Source organism: Ptychodera flava, chromosome 18, assembly GCF_041260155.1.
Source record: "Ptychodera flava strain L36383 chromosome 18, AS_Pfla_20210202, whole genome shotgun sequence".
Lineage (NCBI taxonomy): Eukaryota > Metazoa > Hemichordata > Enteropneusta > Ptychoderidae > Ptychodera > Ptychodera flava.
This window is the reverse complement of record NC_091945.1, coordinates 16,319,448-16,335,749: the sequence shown is the minus strand read 5'-3', so window position 1 is coordinate 16,335,749 and position 16,302 is coordinate 16,319,448. Positions and strand designations below refer to the sequence as shown.

At 37.7% G+C, this 16,302-nt stretch overlaps 1 protein-coding gene across 2 annotated transcripts; it reads left to right on the top strand.

Moving 5' to 3' along the window:
* Positions 1 to 2,745: 2,745 nt before the first annotated feature.
* Positions 2,746 to 16,262, top strand: LOC139116990 (E3 ubiquitin-protein ligase Praja-2-like). 2 transcript variants are annotated; one of them, XM_070679781.1, is made up of 8 exons: positions 2,746 to 2,881; positions 5,126 to 5,312; positions 5,684 to 6,527; positions 6,951 to 7,116; positions 7,985 to 8,123; positions 8,846 to 8,966; positions 9,493 to 9,608; positions 10,450 to 12,729. In XM_070679781.1, exons 2-8 carry the CDS (start codon positions 5,163 to 5,165, stop codon positions 10,495 to 10,497), a joined length of 1,584 nt encoding a protein of 527 aa, XP_070535882.1. In that variant the 5' UTR covers positions 2,746 to 2,881; positions 5,126 to 5,162; the 3' UTR covers positions 10,498 to 12,729. The 2 variants fall into 2 exon arrangements, with proteins under 2 accessions (XP_070535882.1, XP_070535881.1); XM_070679780.1 differs by having other exon boundaries at positions 5,684 to 7,116; positions 10,450 to 16,262.
* The last annotated feature ends 40 nt before the right edge of the window (positions 16,263 to 16,302 follow it).

The following is a 16,302-nucleotide window of genomic DNA, read 5'->3' as shown; positions in this document are numbered from 1 at the left end:
TCTGATTTGACTCGATCAAAATTAACCAAACTTGGTATGTATATTAAAGATACTATGATTTAACATTATTGAAAGTCATTAAGCGTTTTAACTTCAGCCAATTCCTAATTTGCATATTTCATGAACTTTGTTAATTAGGAATATATATTTGAAATGACTGGACCAAAGTTGATGAAACTTGCTACATGTATTGAAGCCACTATGATACAACATTTTTGAAAGTCATTACACATTTTTACTTCAGCCAATTCCATATTTGCATATTTAATGAACTTTCCCAATTAGGGATATATATCTGAATTAACTTGATTGTAGTTGTTGAAACTTACTTAGACTTGGTTCAAGTCGGTGAATTTTAAAAAAATAAAATCATTTATAATAGTTTCTCTTGTGTCTCTCCTATTTCGTACAAACCTATCCGGAATTTGGCAGCTCACGCCAGGTTTTCCCAGCGATTGAATGCGTCACGTTTGAGTCTGCGCAGTAGTGAGGGATGTTTCTGCCGGATTCACTGACTTGGACTTCTTGCAAAGTACAGGCGGTGAGACGGACTGTGTACACAGTGACGTAGCGCAAATACAAAATGATTGACAGCCCCCGCCGTTATTCTGGCCAATAAGAAGAACGCATGCTAATAAACCTCTGCATGCATTAAAAAGTTTGTTGTCATCGCCGTGCAAAGCTAGACATCGAGTACGTTTTATATCTGGGCGAATAATGGCATCAAGTTCGTACATCAACCGCGTTTTACGACTGATCGGTCGACCATAGCTAATCATGCAAGATTACCAAAGAAAGCTTGTTGAGAGTTACATTGAGGGAAAAGATGTGTTCGTCTGCGCACCAACCGGCACAAGGCAGCGGAAAATCTGACATACGAAGTCGCCCCAAATTGTTTTGATTTCCATCGCTTTGGGCACGTAAGAGAACAGGCTACAACTGTAAGGACGGTGTTTTTTCCATCCTTGAATAACCGGCGACGATTTTCGCATTTTGCAACATGGGCCCCACAAACAACACAGATATTTTCACGCGTTTTCGGTGATACAACAGAGGTCGTGCTGACTTCTTGTGGAAGTGATCGCACTCGACATTTTGTCAACAACGCCATGTGAGTTTTATGCACGTCTCGTTTGGGTCAATTGGTAACTCCTCCCAATGTGTAAAATTTAGTGATGTCATCTTATGAATAATATATGAGTAAAGAAAACATCATCTCATGAATAATTTATAGCAACGCAGATCGTGCAAGAAAGCCAAGTCTGTGATTCCGGGTGAAACTCCGCTAGCTGTATAGCGTTCACTCCACTCATCGCAACCACTCACGCGCGCGTTTCACATGAAAGCAGAATACAAATCATTGCGTTCACTCCACTCAAACATTCACAAATCACAGACTTGAACCAAGTCTAAAACTTACTATATACATCAAAGATACTGTGATATAACATTATTGAAAGTCAAAGACATTTTTACTTCAGCCAAAACCTAATTTTAATATTAAATGAATTTTCATAATTAGGTATATTTATCTTAATGGACTTGATCAAAATTGATGAAACTTACTATGTATATTAAAGACTCTATAATTCAATATTATTGAAAGTCATCAAGCATTTTCTCTTCAGCCAATTCCTAATTTGCATATTTAATGAACTTTCCTAATCAGAGATATATGTCTGAATTGACTTGACCAAAGTTGACAAAATTTGCTACACATATTGCAGATACTAAAGCCACTTCCTAATTTACATATTTAATTAACTTTGCTTATTAGGGATATATACCGGGATTTACTTGATCAAAGTTGGCAAAACATGCATGTACATTGATGATTATACCAGGTACTAGATCAGAACAATATCGAAAGTCATTTCACATTTTCATGTCAGCTTATTTATAATTTGCATATCTAATGAGCTTTCACAGCTCGGCATATATGGCTTGAAGGACTTGGCCAACGGTAATTACACTTGCTAGATAAAGTGGTGATACAATAAGAGCAGTAAATAACTTTAATATTTTTATTTCAGCTAATTACATATTTGTATACTTCATGACCTTTTAGAATTAATCGGCGGTGATTATTGTTCATTATGTTGATCATAATAATTTCGATGAAGTTGCAAACATGTGGCAAAGGTTCAAATTTACACATAACTTCAATCACGGTCCGGACCGTGCTTCAATATATAATGAAACACGTGAGCATTTACAGTTCATATCTGGTTAATTATATATATATCCATTTTTTCTAAAATCACAATTACGCAAATGAGCAAAAACTATGCAAGCCACACCCACCAAAAACTAATCAGTTCTTGCCATTTGCTAACTGAATATATGTACCAGATTTGATTCTGATCTGATAAGCCGTTTTTGAGATAATGGATCGACCAACAGACAGACAGACAGACACACAGACGGACAGACAGACAGACATCGCTGCGACATATGCCCACATGTGTAAACAAGTGAGCAAATAAAATTTCTATTGTTTCGTTGATGTGTTTTTGAATTTTTACAGTTCAAATAATATTTCTAGGAATCCTACAAGTGCCAGTTAAAGGTGCAAAGGAGAAGTGGTAAAAATCATTAGAGGACAACACCGAAACATAAATCTATTTCGACATGGCCTAGCCAAACCCGTATATCACTTCCCCGTGCGGGTCCTACTGCTGGCTGCCGTGAGCAGCGCAGCCAGCGGTAAAAATGAGACAGGACCGTGCTACTGGAGAAATTTTGTTTCAAACAAACAGGAGTTCTGGTCGTGATCGTCATTTCCGCCGTGAACTGTTTCTGTTTTCACTGCACTGAAACCTGTACGTACAGTCACAACCAACTACCATTATCATTGCAGAGATATGCCAAGAGAATGACAGTAAGTACAAAAATACTACTCGTTTCACTACACTACTTTTTTATGATTATGCTTTCCATAGTGCAACGCGTACATCAGAGTTCGCCTTGGCCTTTGCATCAAAACTCGCAAAACCAGCCGTTTACGCAACGGTTGCACTCGCCTACAGCGCGCAGCGCTTAAATTCCGCACTCAGGTTTACAGTATTTTCTTGCAAATGCTATGTTGAAAAAGCCGTGATACTGTCATCCATCGTCATGCTGTCATCACATCTTAGACGCATGAAGGTGGCACACAGATTCTGTGTACTGTGTCCATAAGCAATCCCGTTACAAATCAGACAGTATTGGTGAAAGTGCTGAACCGACGGTGTTTGCGTGGCCATAGAGCCTTTGTAGGTAAAAAAGTATCTTTTTTACCTCCATGATATTCCAAATTTGCTTAATTAACGCAAAATGTTTTCGCACAAGCTGCTAACATTACTAGTAATAACACCTGGGTCTTTTCGTCCGTACGGTTTGTGTTGGCCCATGGAAAACTCCGATAGTTTCAGTACAGATGACAAAAATGAGGAAACACTTGACCCTAGTTGTTGAAGTAGCAGTAAAAATGGTAAAATTTTAAAGTCTACCGATATTATTAGGCAATGCAATAAGTCGTTGTGTAGGTTTACACATGACACCTACAGAACACATGCATGTACATATATTTTCAAACAATCACTGGGAAGTTCATTACCAGAGTGACACTGTTACATTTAGTCCTACCCTTGGTTGTGAAGTTAGTCGTGAATGGTATCTGTTCAAGCATCGGAACCTACCTTATAATATTCATGGATTATCCTAGTCACAGTCCCTCCACTTATCTTGAAATGCTCATTGTTTAAGGTGTAAATTATTCCTACCCAAAGGACAAGGCTTGATATGGGCTGACAGTCTCTGAATTTGTCACTTGTTTTTCAGCACTGATAAGTGAACAAACTCCCAAACTTTGATAAATAGGTGATTTATAGTTATGAAAATGTAATGTGTCATTTAAGGTCTCAAGTCAATATCATTTCCGAAAAAGAAAAACCTTCAGAAACTTTCATTTACCATTGGCTTTCACATCCTACTTAGGGTGATAATAATATAGCAATTTTTTTTCCCCTTATACTTGTTTCACAAAATGTAGTATACACAAAACTTGAAATAATGTACATTCTGAAGTTTCTTGAAGGTAATATGGCCTTCAGTTTTGCAATATTTTTTACAAAGAGCATGGAAAGTGTGATAATGTTGTAATTCGTAATTGAAATGTAGATCACATGGACAATGTCAACTAAGATGTTCATAATATCGACATCAAGCCCTGTCAGAAAGAAATCAGCCATGTTTCTAGAACTGTGATGGAGAGACTGTCTCTCATCGTACCTACATGCTAACACAATGGCTCCATCACTGGTCTGGAAATTTGGCTGGTTTCTTTCCATGGAAAAAAGTGAAAATATTTTAGGGAGCGAAAATGACATGATAATAGCATGCACAGCATTCGCGAATGTGTCAATTCTTGTGTACCCGTATAAACTTTGTCACAAGGAAACCAGTGCATTTTGAGACCAGTGAGGGAGTGACTGTGGTCATTGACTAATTCACTATACAAGAGGCTATCACATTGCCTAATCAATACACCCGTTGACACCATAAGTAGGTTACTTTGATAAGGTCAACACCTGGCCTACCTAGGAGATAGCTCATCAATTACTCGTAAACTACAAAGGTGTCCACAGCCTAAAGGGACCACAGTCCTTCCACCTATGCACAGACTAATCGACTAGGAGTTGTTAATGAGGTAAAAGCCTATATGTTGGGTAAACAACTGGCTTCAAGTTATGTGCGATATAAAAAATATAAAACAGTGCAGAAACAGTTTTCTTACACCAGATAAAGTTTCTAAAAAAGGGACATCGTCAAAGTTCTATAGTGGCATTTGAGATACCTTCTATGCAACTATTTTTTGATTTTATTATGAAATAGAATTCCAGTCAGAGGGGTTGCTTCATACATCACAGCTTGTTGCAACATCATTTACACCTGAAAACAATACCTGTTTGCAAACTGGTCATTGAGACAGAGTGCCCAACCCCCCTCCCCTTTCCACATGTACTAGCACATTCATTAAAACAGTGCTAAATAGTATCCAAACATTCTTCCTATTCCTCTTTACGGGTATTTCACAGTTATTCTTTTTGTAAAGTGGACCTTTGAATGATTGATTCTCTTCCAGGTTGGTGGGTCAACTCTTGGGTTTGGACCCTGGTAGCATGGAAAGGGGCCAGGAACCAAACAGACAAGGCACAGGATATCATTCAGCCTCTGGAAGACGTTATGGACGACAATACGCATACATGACCTACAGACCCATGCTATCTGCTGATACAGCCGATTACCCATGTGATGAATATAGCAGATCGGTAGGTTACTGTTACTCCACTCTAAATCAGACAGACTAACATAGACATCTTCATTAAAAAAACTTTCGGCCAGCTCGAAATCCTCTTGTGGAGAATCCTGTGATTTGTCCAATTTGATTATTATACATTGGACAGCACAGTACAGAAAGCTGTTCGGGCTGATGTGCAGCATCCTGGAAGCTGTTATCCAATTTGGTGGCTAAATCTGACTTTTATAATTGAATATTACAAATAGACTCCCTAAGTTGCTGTGAATAGTGACAATCAACCAATCAGATATAATCTTCTGACCACGCTGCACATCAGCAGAGCTTTCCTTCTTGGTAGGTAATCTCACAGCTGTCACTGTTACATTCTATATACCATTGCAGGACCAAGAAGAAATAAAAGTTGTGCACCAGGATAAAGACGTGTGCTCCTTGAATGAGAGCAAGGCCACAGTTGCAAAGGTAGCACTGGAGTACGCGAACCTTGGTGATAACAAGCCAAACATGAAGAAGAAAGAATCAAAATCTTCAAGCAAAACCATGGCAGATGCTTCTCACAGTGGCAGTAGTATCAGCAGTCATCTGCGACCAAAAGAGAAGAATTCTAGCGAGAAAAAGGAGAAGTCACACACCAAAGGGAAGAAAGTTTCACAGTCAAGAAGTAAGAAAGCAGTGTTGGACTCCTCAGTTGATGATGGTGGGAGAAGCAAAAGTCGAAAGACAAAGACAATCATTGAGAACAATGAAGGGGCTTGCTCTCAGAAGCAAAGTGGTGTGAACGGATCGGAGAGAGACTGGAACCTTGAAGGAGGCCGGCCCAAAAGCACTAGGAAAAGCAGTCCCAAGCAGCCAGCTGGTGATTCTGTGGATCAGCAGAGACAAGGCAAGAAACAGCTCCGGAGAAAGAGAGCTGTGTCCTCCAGCGACAAACAAGGAGTTCTGAAACATTTGAAGCACGGGACAAAATCGGTGTCTAGTGTCAGCAGTGCTTCTGTGAGCAATTCACCGAGTACCAAGCACAAGGCTAAGACTCAGAAAGACAGTCCCAGGAGCAGTTCTAGTGGAGCAGACTCCAGAAATCAGAAATCCTCACGCAGCAAGAAGTCGGGGAAGGACGGACAGCCAAAGAGTTCAAAGAGCAAGATGCACAGGGACAATCAAGGGGTTGCTGGCAGTCCCAAAAGTTCAGAAAAAAGAAAAAAGACAGGGAAATCAAAAAGACAGAGAAGTGAGTGTCAATCACGAAAACGTAACCCTGTGGTAGATAGTGTCGCCTCCCTTCCTAGCTTATGTGATAGTTCTGATTCAGAAACTGATGAGGACTCTAGTATGAGACGCACGCCCCCTCACCGACCTCGCACTCGCACCCAAAATAGCGGCCCCGAGCAGGGGCCAAGCATGCAGGCTTATGGGTCTGTAGTTCATGACATGATGGCGAACTTGTTTTCCAGTATGTTGGCCAGGTCTAGCAATACTGAACATTCAGAGAGTGACAATAGCATAGGCAGCCCTGATGACCAGATCCCTGACTTAGTAGATTTTGGCTCTAGCTTCTCCTCCAGCTCAGCTAGCTCTTGCCAGCTATCTGACAATGAAGAAGGGTCAATGCCTTCTCTGACCTCTGACACCAATTCCGACTCTGATCTTTCAGAGTTATCCTCCGTTAGCCACGGCGGCAGTAGCCTTGGCGAGACCAGCATGGAGAGTGCCATCGTGTGGTCTGGTCTTCCAGCTTTGATTTCAGACAGCAACTCAGACGATTCCGAGTACACAGCCGAGGAAATTTCAGATATGGAAGAGGATGATGAGCTATATAGGTAAGACTTTATTCTTGCTCACTTTAAACCCACTTTCATCACCAGAAATTGGTACTACCTCAATGTCACAACAATAAGGCTTGAACTTGTACACTCTGAAGTAAGTGTGAAAATGTTGAAATTTCACCTCAAAGATTTGACTTTCAGTTTAAGGGTATTTTTTCAGACCCATGGCTGCTCTCGTGCACAAATTATGTTATTATTGGAAGTTTGTCTCTCCTTTCTCTTTGAAAGTGTAAGATTTGCCAGGGCTAACCCTTCTCTGACTTTGAAACAAAGAAGGGGATCAAAGTACAATCATACAGAAGTGATTTATATTATGTGACTGCACTCAAATTGAATCAATTTGTATCAAGGGAGACTTAGGTGACAAATGTCATCACAACAATTAAGATTTTTACCCTTCCAGCGCCAAACTTTGGTCCGTCCCTATTGCTTTCAATGGCAAGTTCACTTACATTGTATAGAAATATAGGGGGGATTACAAAATAATTATTGTACTACATTGATTTCAAAACATGTGGCTAAAATTTCATACAGCATCAGGTTGATTCCCTCAATGGATACAAGACTTTATTACCATATTCCTTTCATTATAGAATAAAGTCACGTCACCCTACAGTGCATTTTGTATAGCATCAAATTGTCTCAGTAATATCAAAAGTATCATTTCACTTTTGTCACCACAAAGATAACAAAGATTGAACAAGTGATGGAGGCCCGATGATGAATCTTCCTATTTATGTGATAGACGAGACCCTTTCATGCAATATCATAAGGTTCTCTCACTCTTAAAAGGAGTCCTGTCTGTGGAAAACATAATGCTTGAGTTGAGAAAGCTTTGAGATGCTGTTATTTCATTTGACAGAGCTGCTGATGAGTTCAGTGAAGAGATAGAAGATGCCTTCTTTCCGTTCATTCAACTACCTCCTCCAACCAACCCCTTGGAAGAAATTATACACAACAGACTACATCACACACAAGAAGTTATGCAGACCCTGTTTGAGGTAAGTGGGATTCCAATATCTGATTGTCACATTTTGTATCCAGCACAACCAGCTGTATCTGTATTGGGTGTCAAATTTACCCTAACCAATGTGTAATTAAGAAATCAGAATTATCTTTTGTTGGAAAAGGTGCAATTCTCCCAGAAAAAAATATTTTCAACCACATTTAGTCATTTTGCTTGTTTGTATGTGTGCATAATTTAAAAGTATTACATTCCCCAATTTCTCACACTACTTTTGAATGTTAGGACTTTTACAATGATTTCGAACAATGTGTGGGATTTGATCGCATGATTAGGCAATCTGACTATCTGAATAGCTTGTGGTCTCGAAACATGTAAAGTGAGATAGTAAATTGTGCACATCCTTATGAAGAATACCTAAAAGATTTGTGAATGTCAAAGCGTGATACAACAGCAAATCACCCACTATTTCTTAAGGATCAGGTGATCAACTATCTACAGAAAGTTCTCAAAATTTGTCTTGTGGAATGCAATATTCTTTTTGTATGAGTGATTCTTTGGTTATTTGCATATCTTTACTTTGACATATTACAAAGCAAATGATAAGTGTGTATTTTTTGTTGATCTACATAGGTATGTACCCTGCCCTGAACCATGGTGGCTCCCTCTGAAAAGGTCCATATAATGTTACTTTTCGTGTACGCTCACATCACATTGGTATCCTGACTTCATTTGGTTCGCTTTTTTTTTTTCTTTCAGAATGCGATTCTTCACATGCTAGCATTACACCCTGATTTGCAAGGTGACCAAGCCCCTCCCCCTGCTACCAAAGAAGTCATCGACGACTTGCCCCTGGTCAAAATCCAGCAAAAACATATCGGTAAGTTGTGATCATTTTAGATGAAATACTGAGAAATATGCACAAAGACATGGGTGTCGTGTATAGTCTGGAAATTCACGGTCATGATGTCTGGCTGCATACTGTACATTCTTTTTGTAATAATCCAGTTATAGTACCTCGTAAATCCATTGTACCTGTGTAAGGCCCTCAGTGAAAGTCCATGGTATAAGGAATTTGAAATCATAGTGGATCAAAGACCATTTGAATGACAATTCTGTTATGACATATTTCTTTGAAACTGTTGCTTCTAGTAGTTAAAAAAATGTTTTACTATCTGTTCTAGTTCTGTTCATAACTGCAGATGAATATGTTAACGCTTGTTTCACCCAAACAGTCTAAATTTTGTGGATGTGTTGAGATTTCTATAGCCTTTGCAGGATAAAACTTTTGCACAATTACTTGTATTCTTTCAAAAACTGATCAACGTTATTTTGTAGTATGTATGTGTTATTTCCTACCTGTGACGTGAAAATCATTCATATCATTATGATTTCATTGCTTCCAGATGAAGAACTCAGTTGTGCTGTCTGTCAGTGTGAATATAAACTGAATGACTCTGTCAACAAGTTACCGTGTGATCATTTGTTTCATCCTATGTGCATCACAGCATGGCTTCAGAAGGTGAGATTTTGCACTACCATTTTCAATGCTTTTTCACTTCTTTGTCAGTGTAGTTTGTTATATTAGCTGATTTGATCTTTGATGTCGCAGTCCACTGTCTTCTACAGGATTGAAATGCCTTGAACAAGACAAAAGTTAATTACAGATATCTGTCAGCCCCACGATCCTCGTCCGATTAGGCCATATCTCAGTAAAATATGCCAAGGGGATGGAATTAAGACTTTCAAATTTTTACAAATCTCTTCTGGTATACCATGTGTCAGGGCCCATTTTAAAGCTTTTGGTTTAGATGAAGTTTTTGTATCTTGTTCTTGTGCACATCAAAATTTTATGTTTTGCCATCGAGTTGACTTAAATGATTGCAGCCATTCTGAGTTCCAATTTTAGACATTTTGTTTCACTGATACAAAAATTTGCACAGTAATCTCCCGATTTTGATTCTAAATTATGGAAGGGAATGAATGGTTTAAAGTTTTCTCTGGGAAAATATGAGCAATGTTTAAATCCTTGAGTTTTGAGGTGCGTACTCCCGTAAGGCTATTGCTTTAATCATCTATGTACATTGAATGCCTTGAAAGTAAGGACATGCTTGTTGTATTGCTAATGATTCTGTCCTGTACAGTTTGCACATTACGGTGTTCACAGCACCACAGTGTATCATTGGATAATTGGTGATACAACTACATCTAAAATGAAGTTCAAGGATAGCTGAAATGTTCATCAAGTTCAAAATCTTATCAAGGCCTGTGCGGGCAGTTTATCACGAACACAAAACTATGTCAAGATATCCATAAAAGCAGGATTATATGACAATAATCAAATTTTTGTTTTTATTTTGCAGTCTGGTACATGCCCTGTGTGTCGCCATGTCCTTAATCCTGACAGCTGAAGGGATAGATGGAGGCATATTAACACAGAGCAACGTTTTTATTTCAAGAGAAGGCTCCAGTACCCAACAACAAGCCGTCGAAGCCTGTCCTTGCTAAGCTTCAACATGATATCAGGTGTTGAGCACATGCACATGCTCTAAGGAATGAACGCTTTGTAAGAGCCAGTCAGTATTGAAAAAACTTCTTTAATTTTGTAAGTGTTCATAAAAGCATTGAAAATGTAACTTACACAGGTCAAAAAGTTGTGCTGGCGGGAAATTGTCACAAAATATTGATATTCTGTTTTTGTCAATTTTTTTTGTCCTAAAAAGCCAAAAGTTTAATTGCTTCAAATAAGTTCATCAGTGTTTGAAATTTCTACTATGAAAACATGGAGAAACTTTCATAGAATAATTCTTTGCTGATGCACCCACATTACACTATTTTCTTAGACTTGGTGTGTAGAGGGGGGCAGTACAGAAGTGAGATCTGTCTTTGAGATTTTAAAATGGACATTGGCTAACACATGACATGAGTAACAGCAATATTCTCATGCTAGATCAGGTGGCATTTGAGTTATATACTGAGCGTTGCATAGTGTAACACAGTGTAATGTGTGTAAACACAAAATGACAGATGTGTTATGTCAAATTCATGCCATGGTAACACATTTGGTAACACTGTGTTCTCTGCAACACCACATAAGAGTTTGTAGTACATAAGTGTTCACCTTACATCAATATACTGTCACTGTCGGCGGTTGTGTACGTACCATCTTCATCATTTGACATTTGATAGTCTTTAATGGCTTTGGACAGTGATTGAGGAAGATATTATTGTACTCAGAACAGGATTCAGGCAGTGTGTTGACAAATGTTGCAGATGAGTTCATGAAGCTGAAGCAGTTTATAATTCTTGCCTTGAAAAAGGGAGATCCCCCTCACAGACGAAAAGCCAAGATTTGATGTGTCAAAAACTGACTCACATTCTGCAAGTGCAAGACTGTCAGATTTTATTGCTGATGGGAGTGAGGGAAAGCAAACACAGAGTACTTCTAATTCTAATTTACAGAAAATAAAGCATTTGCATAGGAATTTTACAGTAGGTGACTAGCACAGAGAAGTTCATTGCTTGGCTGTAGCCTTTGTTTGAAACAAATATAGTTGATGCAAGACAAAAAGTGAGGTTTACACTTTTTGATAAAATACATTCACTCTGGCTACAAATTTGAGAACCACATGTAGATTTGATTAGATTGTTATTTATTGTACACAGTTGGCCATAACCTTGACAATTTAGCAACTACAGACACTTTTTGTTCCCTACAAACAATGTCTCATTTGTATAAACAAAGCCTTATGAACACCTGGCTGTCCTGTGCTGTACCATGTTTTAGTTTTTGCATTTTAAATGGTAAAGTATGCTACTTTACTTGACGCGGTGTGTTTACAAGCAGAGTATAAGGTGTTTCAAGGAGATAGAGGAATCAACAACACTGGGGAAATTATCAAAAGTCATGGCACAGGCCCTCAATGCACTGTTCATAGTTTCTGGGGCTTCAGCCCACCTCCCTGTGCAGATATACAACCTCAAACCACAGAAAACAATGGAACTGCCCCAAAAGTTTATGATGTGAGACAGTATACCAGTTCTCCCCAAATCTCTTGTAAAAAGTTCCTCAATCACCTTGACAACAATGGCGTTTGGACCAAACCATGGTGGTGAAAGGGTTTAAAAATTGTTGAGGATCTTTCGTTTTGAGGTTATTGAACTTAAGTAAAAGTTGAGTACTTAGCCATGTCTTCTCTGTACAAAGGAACAGGAAGATTTGTGCCTGATGCTCTGTTCCATATGCCTTGAAGGCTTACAGTTTACAAAAAGCTCACTTTTATTTATAAGAGCTAGAACAAGCTCTGTTATATTATGTCATAATCAAGGATATTTATGTTGTCTGTGTTATTTTGTTAGGTTTTTTGTCAGTCTTTTTCATCCCACCTTTTGTGGTATAACTGCTCACCAGTCCTGCTATCCGGTACCAATTAAGTTATTCAGTCACTCCTTGAGTAAGGTTTGCTCAGGGTACGTAACAGATGGAATTAATTCCAACTGTACTTTTGATTTCATTTGTATCACTGTCTAAGTGAAGACAGAACAAGAGGGCATACAAGAAACTCATTTCATGTCACAGAATTGAAGTTGCATCATTGAAAACAGTTTAGCGATGACAAAGATCTGCATTGCTTGACATTGACAAAAGAAAAAACAAACCAAATTGTACTTATCAAAATGTCCACATTTGAAACTTAATCAAATATTCATTGCATTCCTTGAAAGATATAATCAAGCCAGTGTCGGCTTCATTAACACATTTTTAACTACTATAGACTATAGTCTATAGAAGCTATTGGGATGGGTATCTGTCCGGCGTCCGTCGTCAGTCTGTATGTATGTATGTATGTATGTATGTATGTATGTATGTCCGTTTGTGAGGCGTCCGTCCACTCAAATATCTTGAGAACCGCAGTACTTACTGATTTGATATTTGTTGTGTAGATGAAAAATACGATTTTGAGAAACTATTTTTTTTAATTTTTTGATATTGTTGAAAATAGGCAAATTAATGCCAAAAAAGGTGTTTTTGGTAAAAAATCTTCTTCTATATAACCGCTGGTCAGACAGCTTTGTTATTTGGTATACAGGTCCCTAGGGGTAACCCAACTTAGACTTGTTCAAATTGTGATGAAATATGCAAATCTGTATTTTTAAGGAATTTTTTTGTCATTTTTGGTCAAAATTTGACTTACATTGTATGTAATTCTTGTACTGTATAAACCCTATCAATTCACCCAGAAAAAAATAATTAATATGATTTTAAATAATTGAATTAATTAGGAAATCATCAAAGCCAAAATAATTTTAGTGTAGAATTATCAGAAAGTTCAACTTTTTTTGACAGTTCATAGTGAAATGCTTACCATCTTGGAGGATTAAAACATGTAAAGGCAACTTTCCTGAATCCCAACTTTGACATATTCTGAACCGTCATTTATTGTGCCCTGTATGTTATCTAAAAGAAATTGCTCAAAATAGTCAATAGAGATAGAGATAATAGAGATAGAGATAGAGATAGAGAAAGTTCTAATTTCCATTTATGGTTGACTTGGTAAGGATAAATAAAATTACTTTTTGAGGAAAAAATAGAGTGGTCAATTAAAGAGTGGTCAAAGTGATAGGGTTTTTATGGTAAAGCTGGGCTGTATAAAGATTCCTCATGTGCTATTTATAGCAATTATGCAATCTGTGTAAACAGTGCAATGAAAGTGTAACATGATTCCTTATAATGCTTTTGATGACCTTGAACTTCTTAAGTTTCAAACCTTTGTCTCTTCAGTGTGCTTTCTCTGAGTATGTACAGTCTCAACTTATTAACAGAACTCAGTTACAATGTTAATCAAAGATATCCACCTTCTTCATCAATACATGTGTCACAAAAGGTTATTCTCTACATAACTCAACAGAGCTCTGTCAACTGTTGAGTTGCTTGTTCTTTCAAAACCGCTGGTCAGACAGCTTTAATATTTAGTTTACTTGTCCGTAGGATGACCTTAGTGAGATAATTTCATACAGTAAGGAAATACTTAATTTTGTATCCATGTCTATAGTAGCTTCAGGGACTTGGGCCCTATTTTTAATCAACCATATAGCCCCTTTTTGATTGTGAAAGCCTTTTTTTGAATCATTTTGTTTTTACATGACATCAATATTTACACAAGTACACCTTGTGCAATTTTCTGTAAAGTACTAATGATCGGTAATAATTTCATCTAAAATTTATTTTAATTTCTTCACAAGACAACCTGGATGTAGTGTGTAAGATAGTCTCAATGCTTCTCATATACAGTGTCACAAATTAGCAATGTTTCTAACAATGGGCTCAGGGGTAAAATTGTACTACAAAACACAAGTACCCGAGAGAGCTCTTCATCGTTGTGCCATTTATTTCAAGAATCCATTGAGTCAGTTTTTGAATGTTTTGAAATTTCTGTGAGTCGGCACGACCATAATGTGAACCATTTCAATATTTTTTTTGTTTCTGGTGTGTCAATTGAAGAAGGGTGTGCCTCAAAATTGAAAGATTAAAGCTTTTGCTCAAGAAAACTTTCAAGAATTCTCATTCAAAATCAAGAGTAACAAACTGGAGGTCACTGAGCAAATTTTTGTAATGTGGAAACAAATTACTCTAAATATACTGATATTTAAAATTCAAAATGGCTGCCATCTTTGGGGGAAATTAGATTTTGGAAGACTGTGAAATGAGCCCCACAAGTGGGAGATCAGAAAATTATTTTAAAAATTGCAGTGTGAATATGGGTCCTGAGGCCACGTTTTATCTGAAGCTGAGTACGTACACTGCTCTTCATTCATATACTCCTCTCTTACAATCCATTGAAGCTGTTCGTTCAGAAATTCCAGTTTTTACAATCTACCTGTAGCTCATTTATAAGGTACAATGATTTTTTTTCTGTTGAAGAACAATTTCATGTGCACGTAATGTGCCGTATTTCCTGGTAACGCAAAGCACTGACCATGACTGTTGCTTGACCATGACTTCATACAATCATAAATTGTAAAAGAAAAGAGATATTGGCAAAATAGAAACTACATGCAAATTGAAATAGGGATTTTGCAGAGCCACAGCACTGGTAGTAAGTGTAGACAGAATGCCAGACCTGTTCTAGGATGGTCATCCCCTGGACAGTTATCTGCCTTTGACTGCACTAGAGTGTTGTAAAGGCCGAACGTATGCCATGATGGTTGCCCCCCTGACATTTACCCACCTTTCACAGAACTAAAATGTGGTAAAGGCTGGACTTATTCTGGTATGGTCAACCCCTGGACATTTAACTGCCTGTTACTGAACTTGAGTGTGGTAAATGTACAGATGGTAACTGCCCCAATACTGCCAGACTATTTTGGACTTACTGGAGTACTTACGAATATCAAAGTGAGTGTCAAACGTAGAGCTTGGATTTGAAGGTCCACATGCCATATGAATTGCATTGTGTTTAGTCTCATCCAACATTTGTGTTGTTTAATTTTTGTATGGTATTGTTTGTTTACTAAATATTTCCCTTTGAGGATATCTAGCAACACTGGCAAGTAAAGGCATGAAAGAGACCTACAGCGATGCCAGTAATGTCTAGAGAGCTAGGCAGCAATGGAGAAGGATGGGGTGGAATCCAATCGGCCTATACTGGTTATCCTGAACACCTATCTTGACTTCAGTTTGATGATTGATTTTGAGAAACCATCCGTGTACATTCGCACAGTTGAAAAGTGAAGGTGAATTTATTAGGAATCTCAACTGTGGTGTCTTACAGGGGAAGAGATCATATAGACACTGATTGTACATTCTGGTTGGAATGGTAAATCATTGTCTCCTGTCTCTGTAATTTGTATGATTCCTATATTATTAAGGAAGGAAACCCAGTCTGAAATAGAAGCACAGTTAATTACCAATTGTTTCTTTGTTTTGATAAAAGAAAAAAAAAATGCCTGAAATGATTGAAGATGTAATTTGCTTCTGTGTTATTGTTGTAAATCTTGATTATGTTTATTTTGAAAAGATGTGTTTTTCTGAAAACTGTAAATCCGTTTTCTAACACTTAATGAAACTGTTGTAAAATCATTGCAAACATCCATGTACACATTTTGTAAAGATGTGCCATCAAAGAATACCACGGTTGCGTAATTTAAATAAAAAAAAATGTCATGGTTTCTTGAATTAATGTGTTGTTCGTCATTTTGTATGATGTTGTGACTGT

Excerpts from the sequence above, each read along its gene's own strand:
- LOC139116990 (XM_070679780.1), top strand. The coding sequence starts at position 5,163 with ATGGAAAGGGGCCAGGAACCAAACAGACAAGGCACAGGATATCATTCA. Across the intron at positions 5,313-5,683 it reads GTGATGAATATAGCAGATCG|GACCAAGAAGAAATAAAAGT; the intron begins GTAGGTTACTGT and ends ATACCATTGCAG. Across the intron at positions 8,124-8,845 it reads TTATGCAGACCCTGTTTGAG|AATGCGATTCTTCACATGCT; the intron begins GTAAGTGGGATT and ends TTTTTCTTTCAG.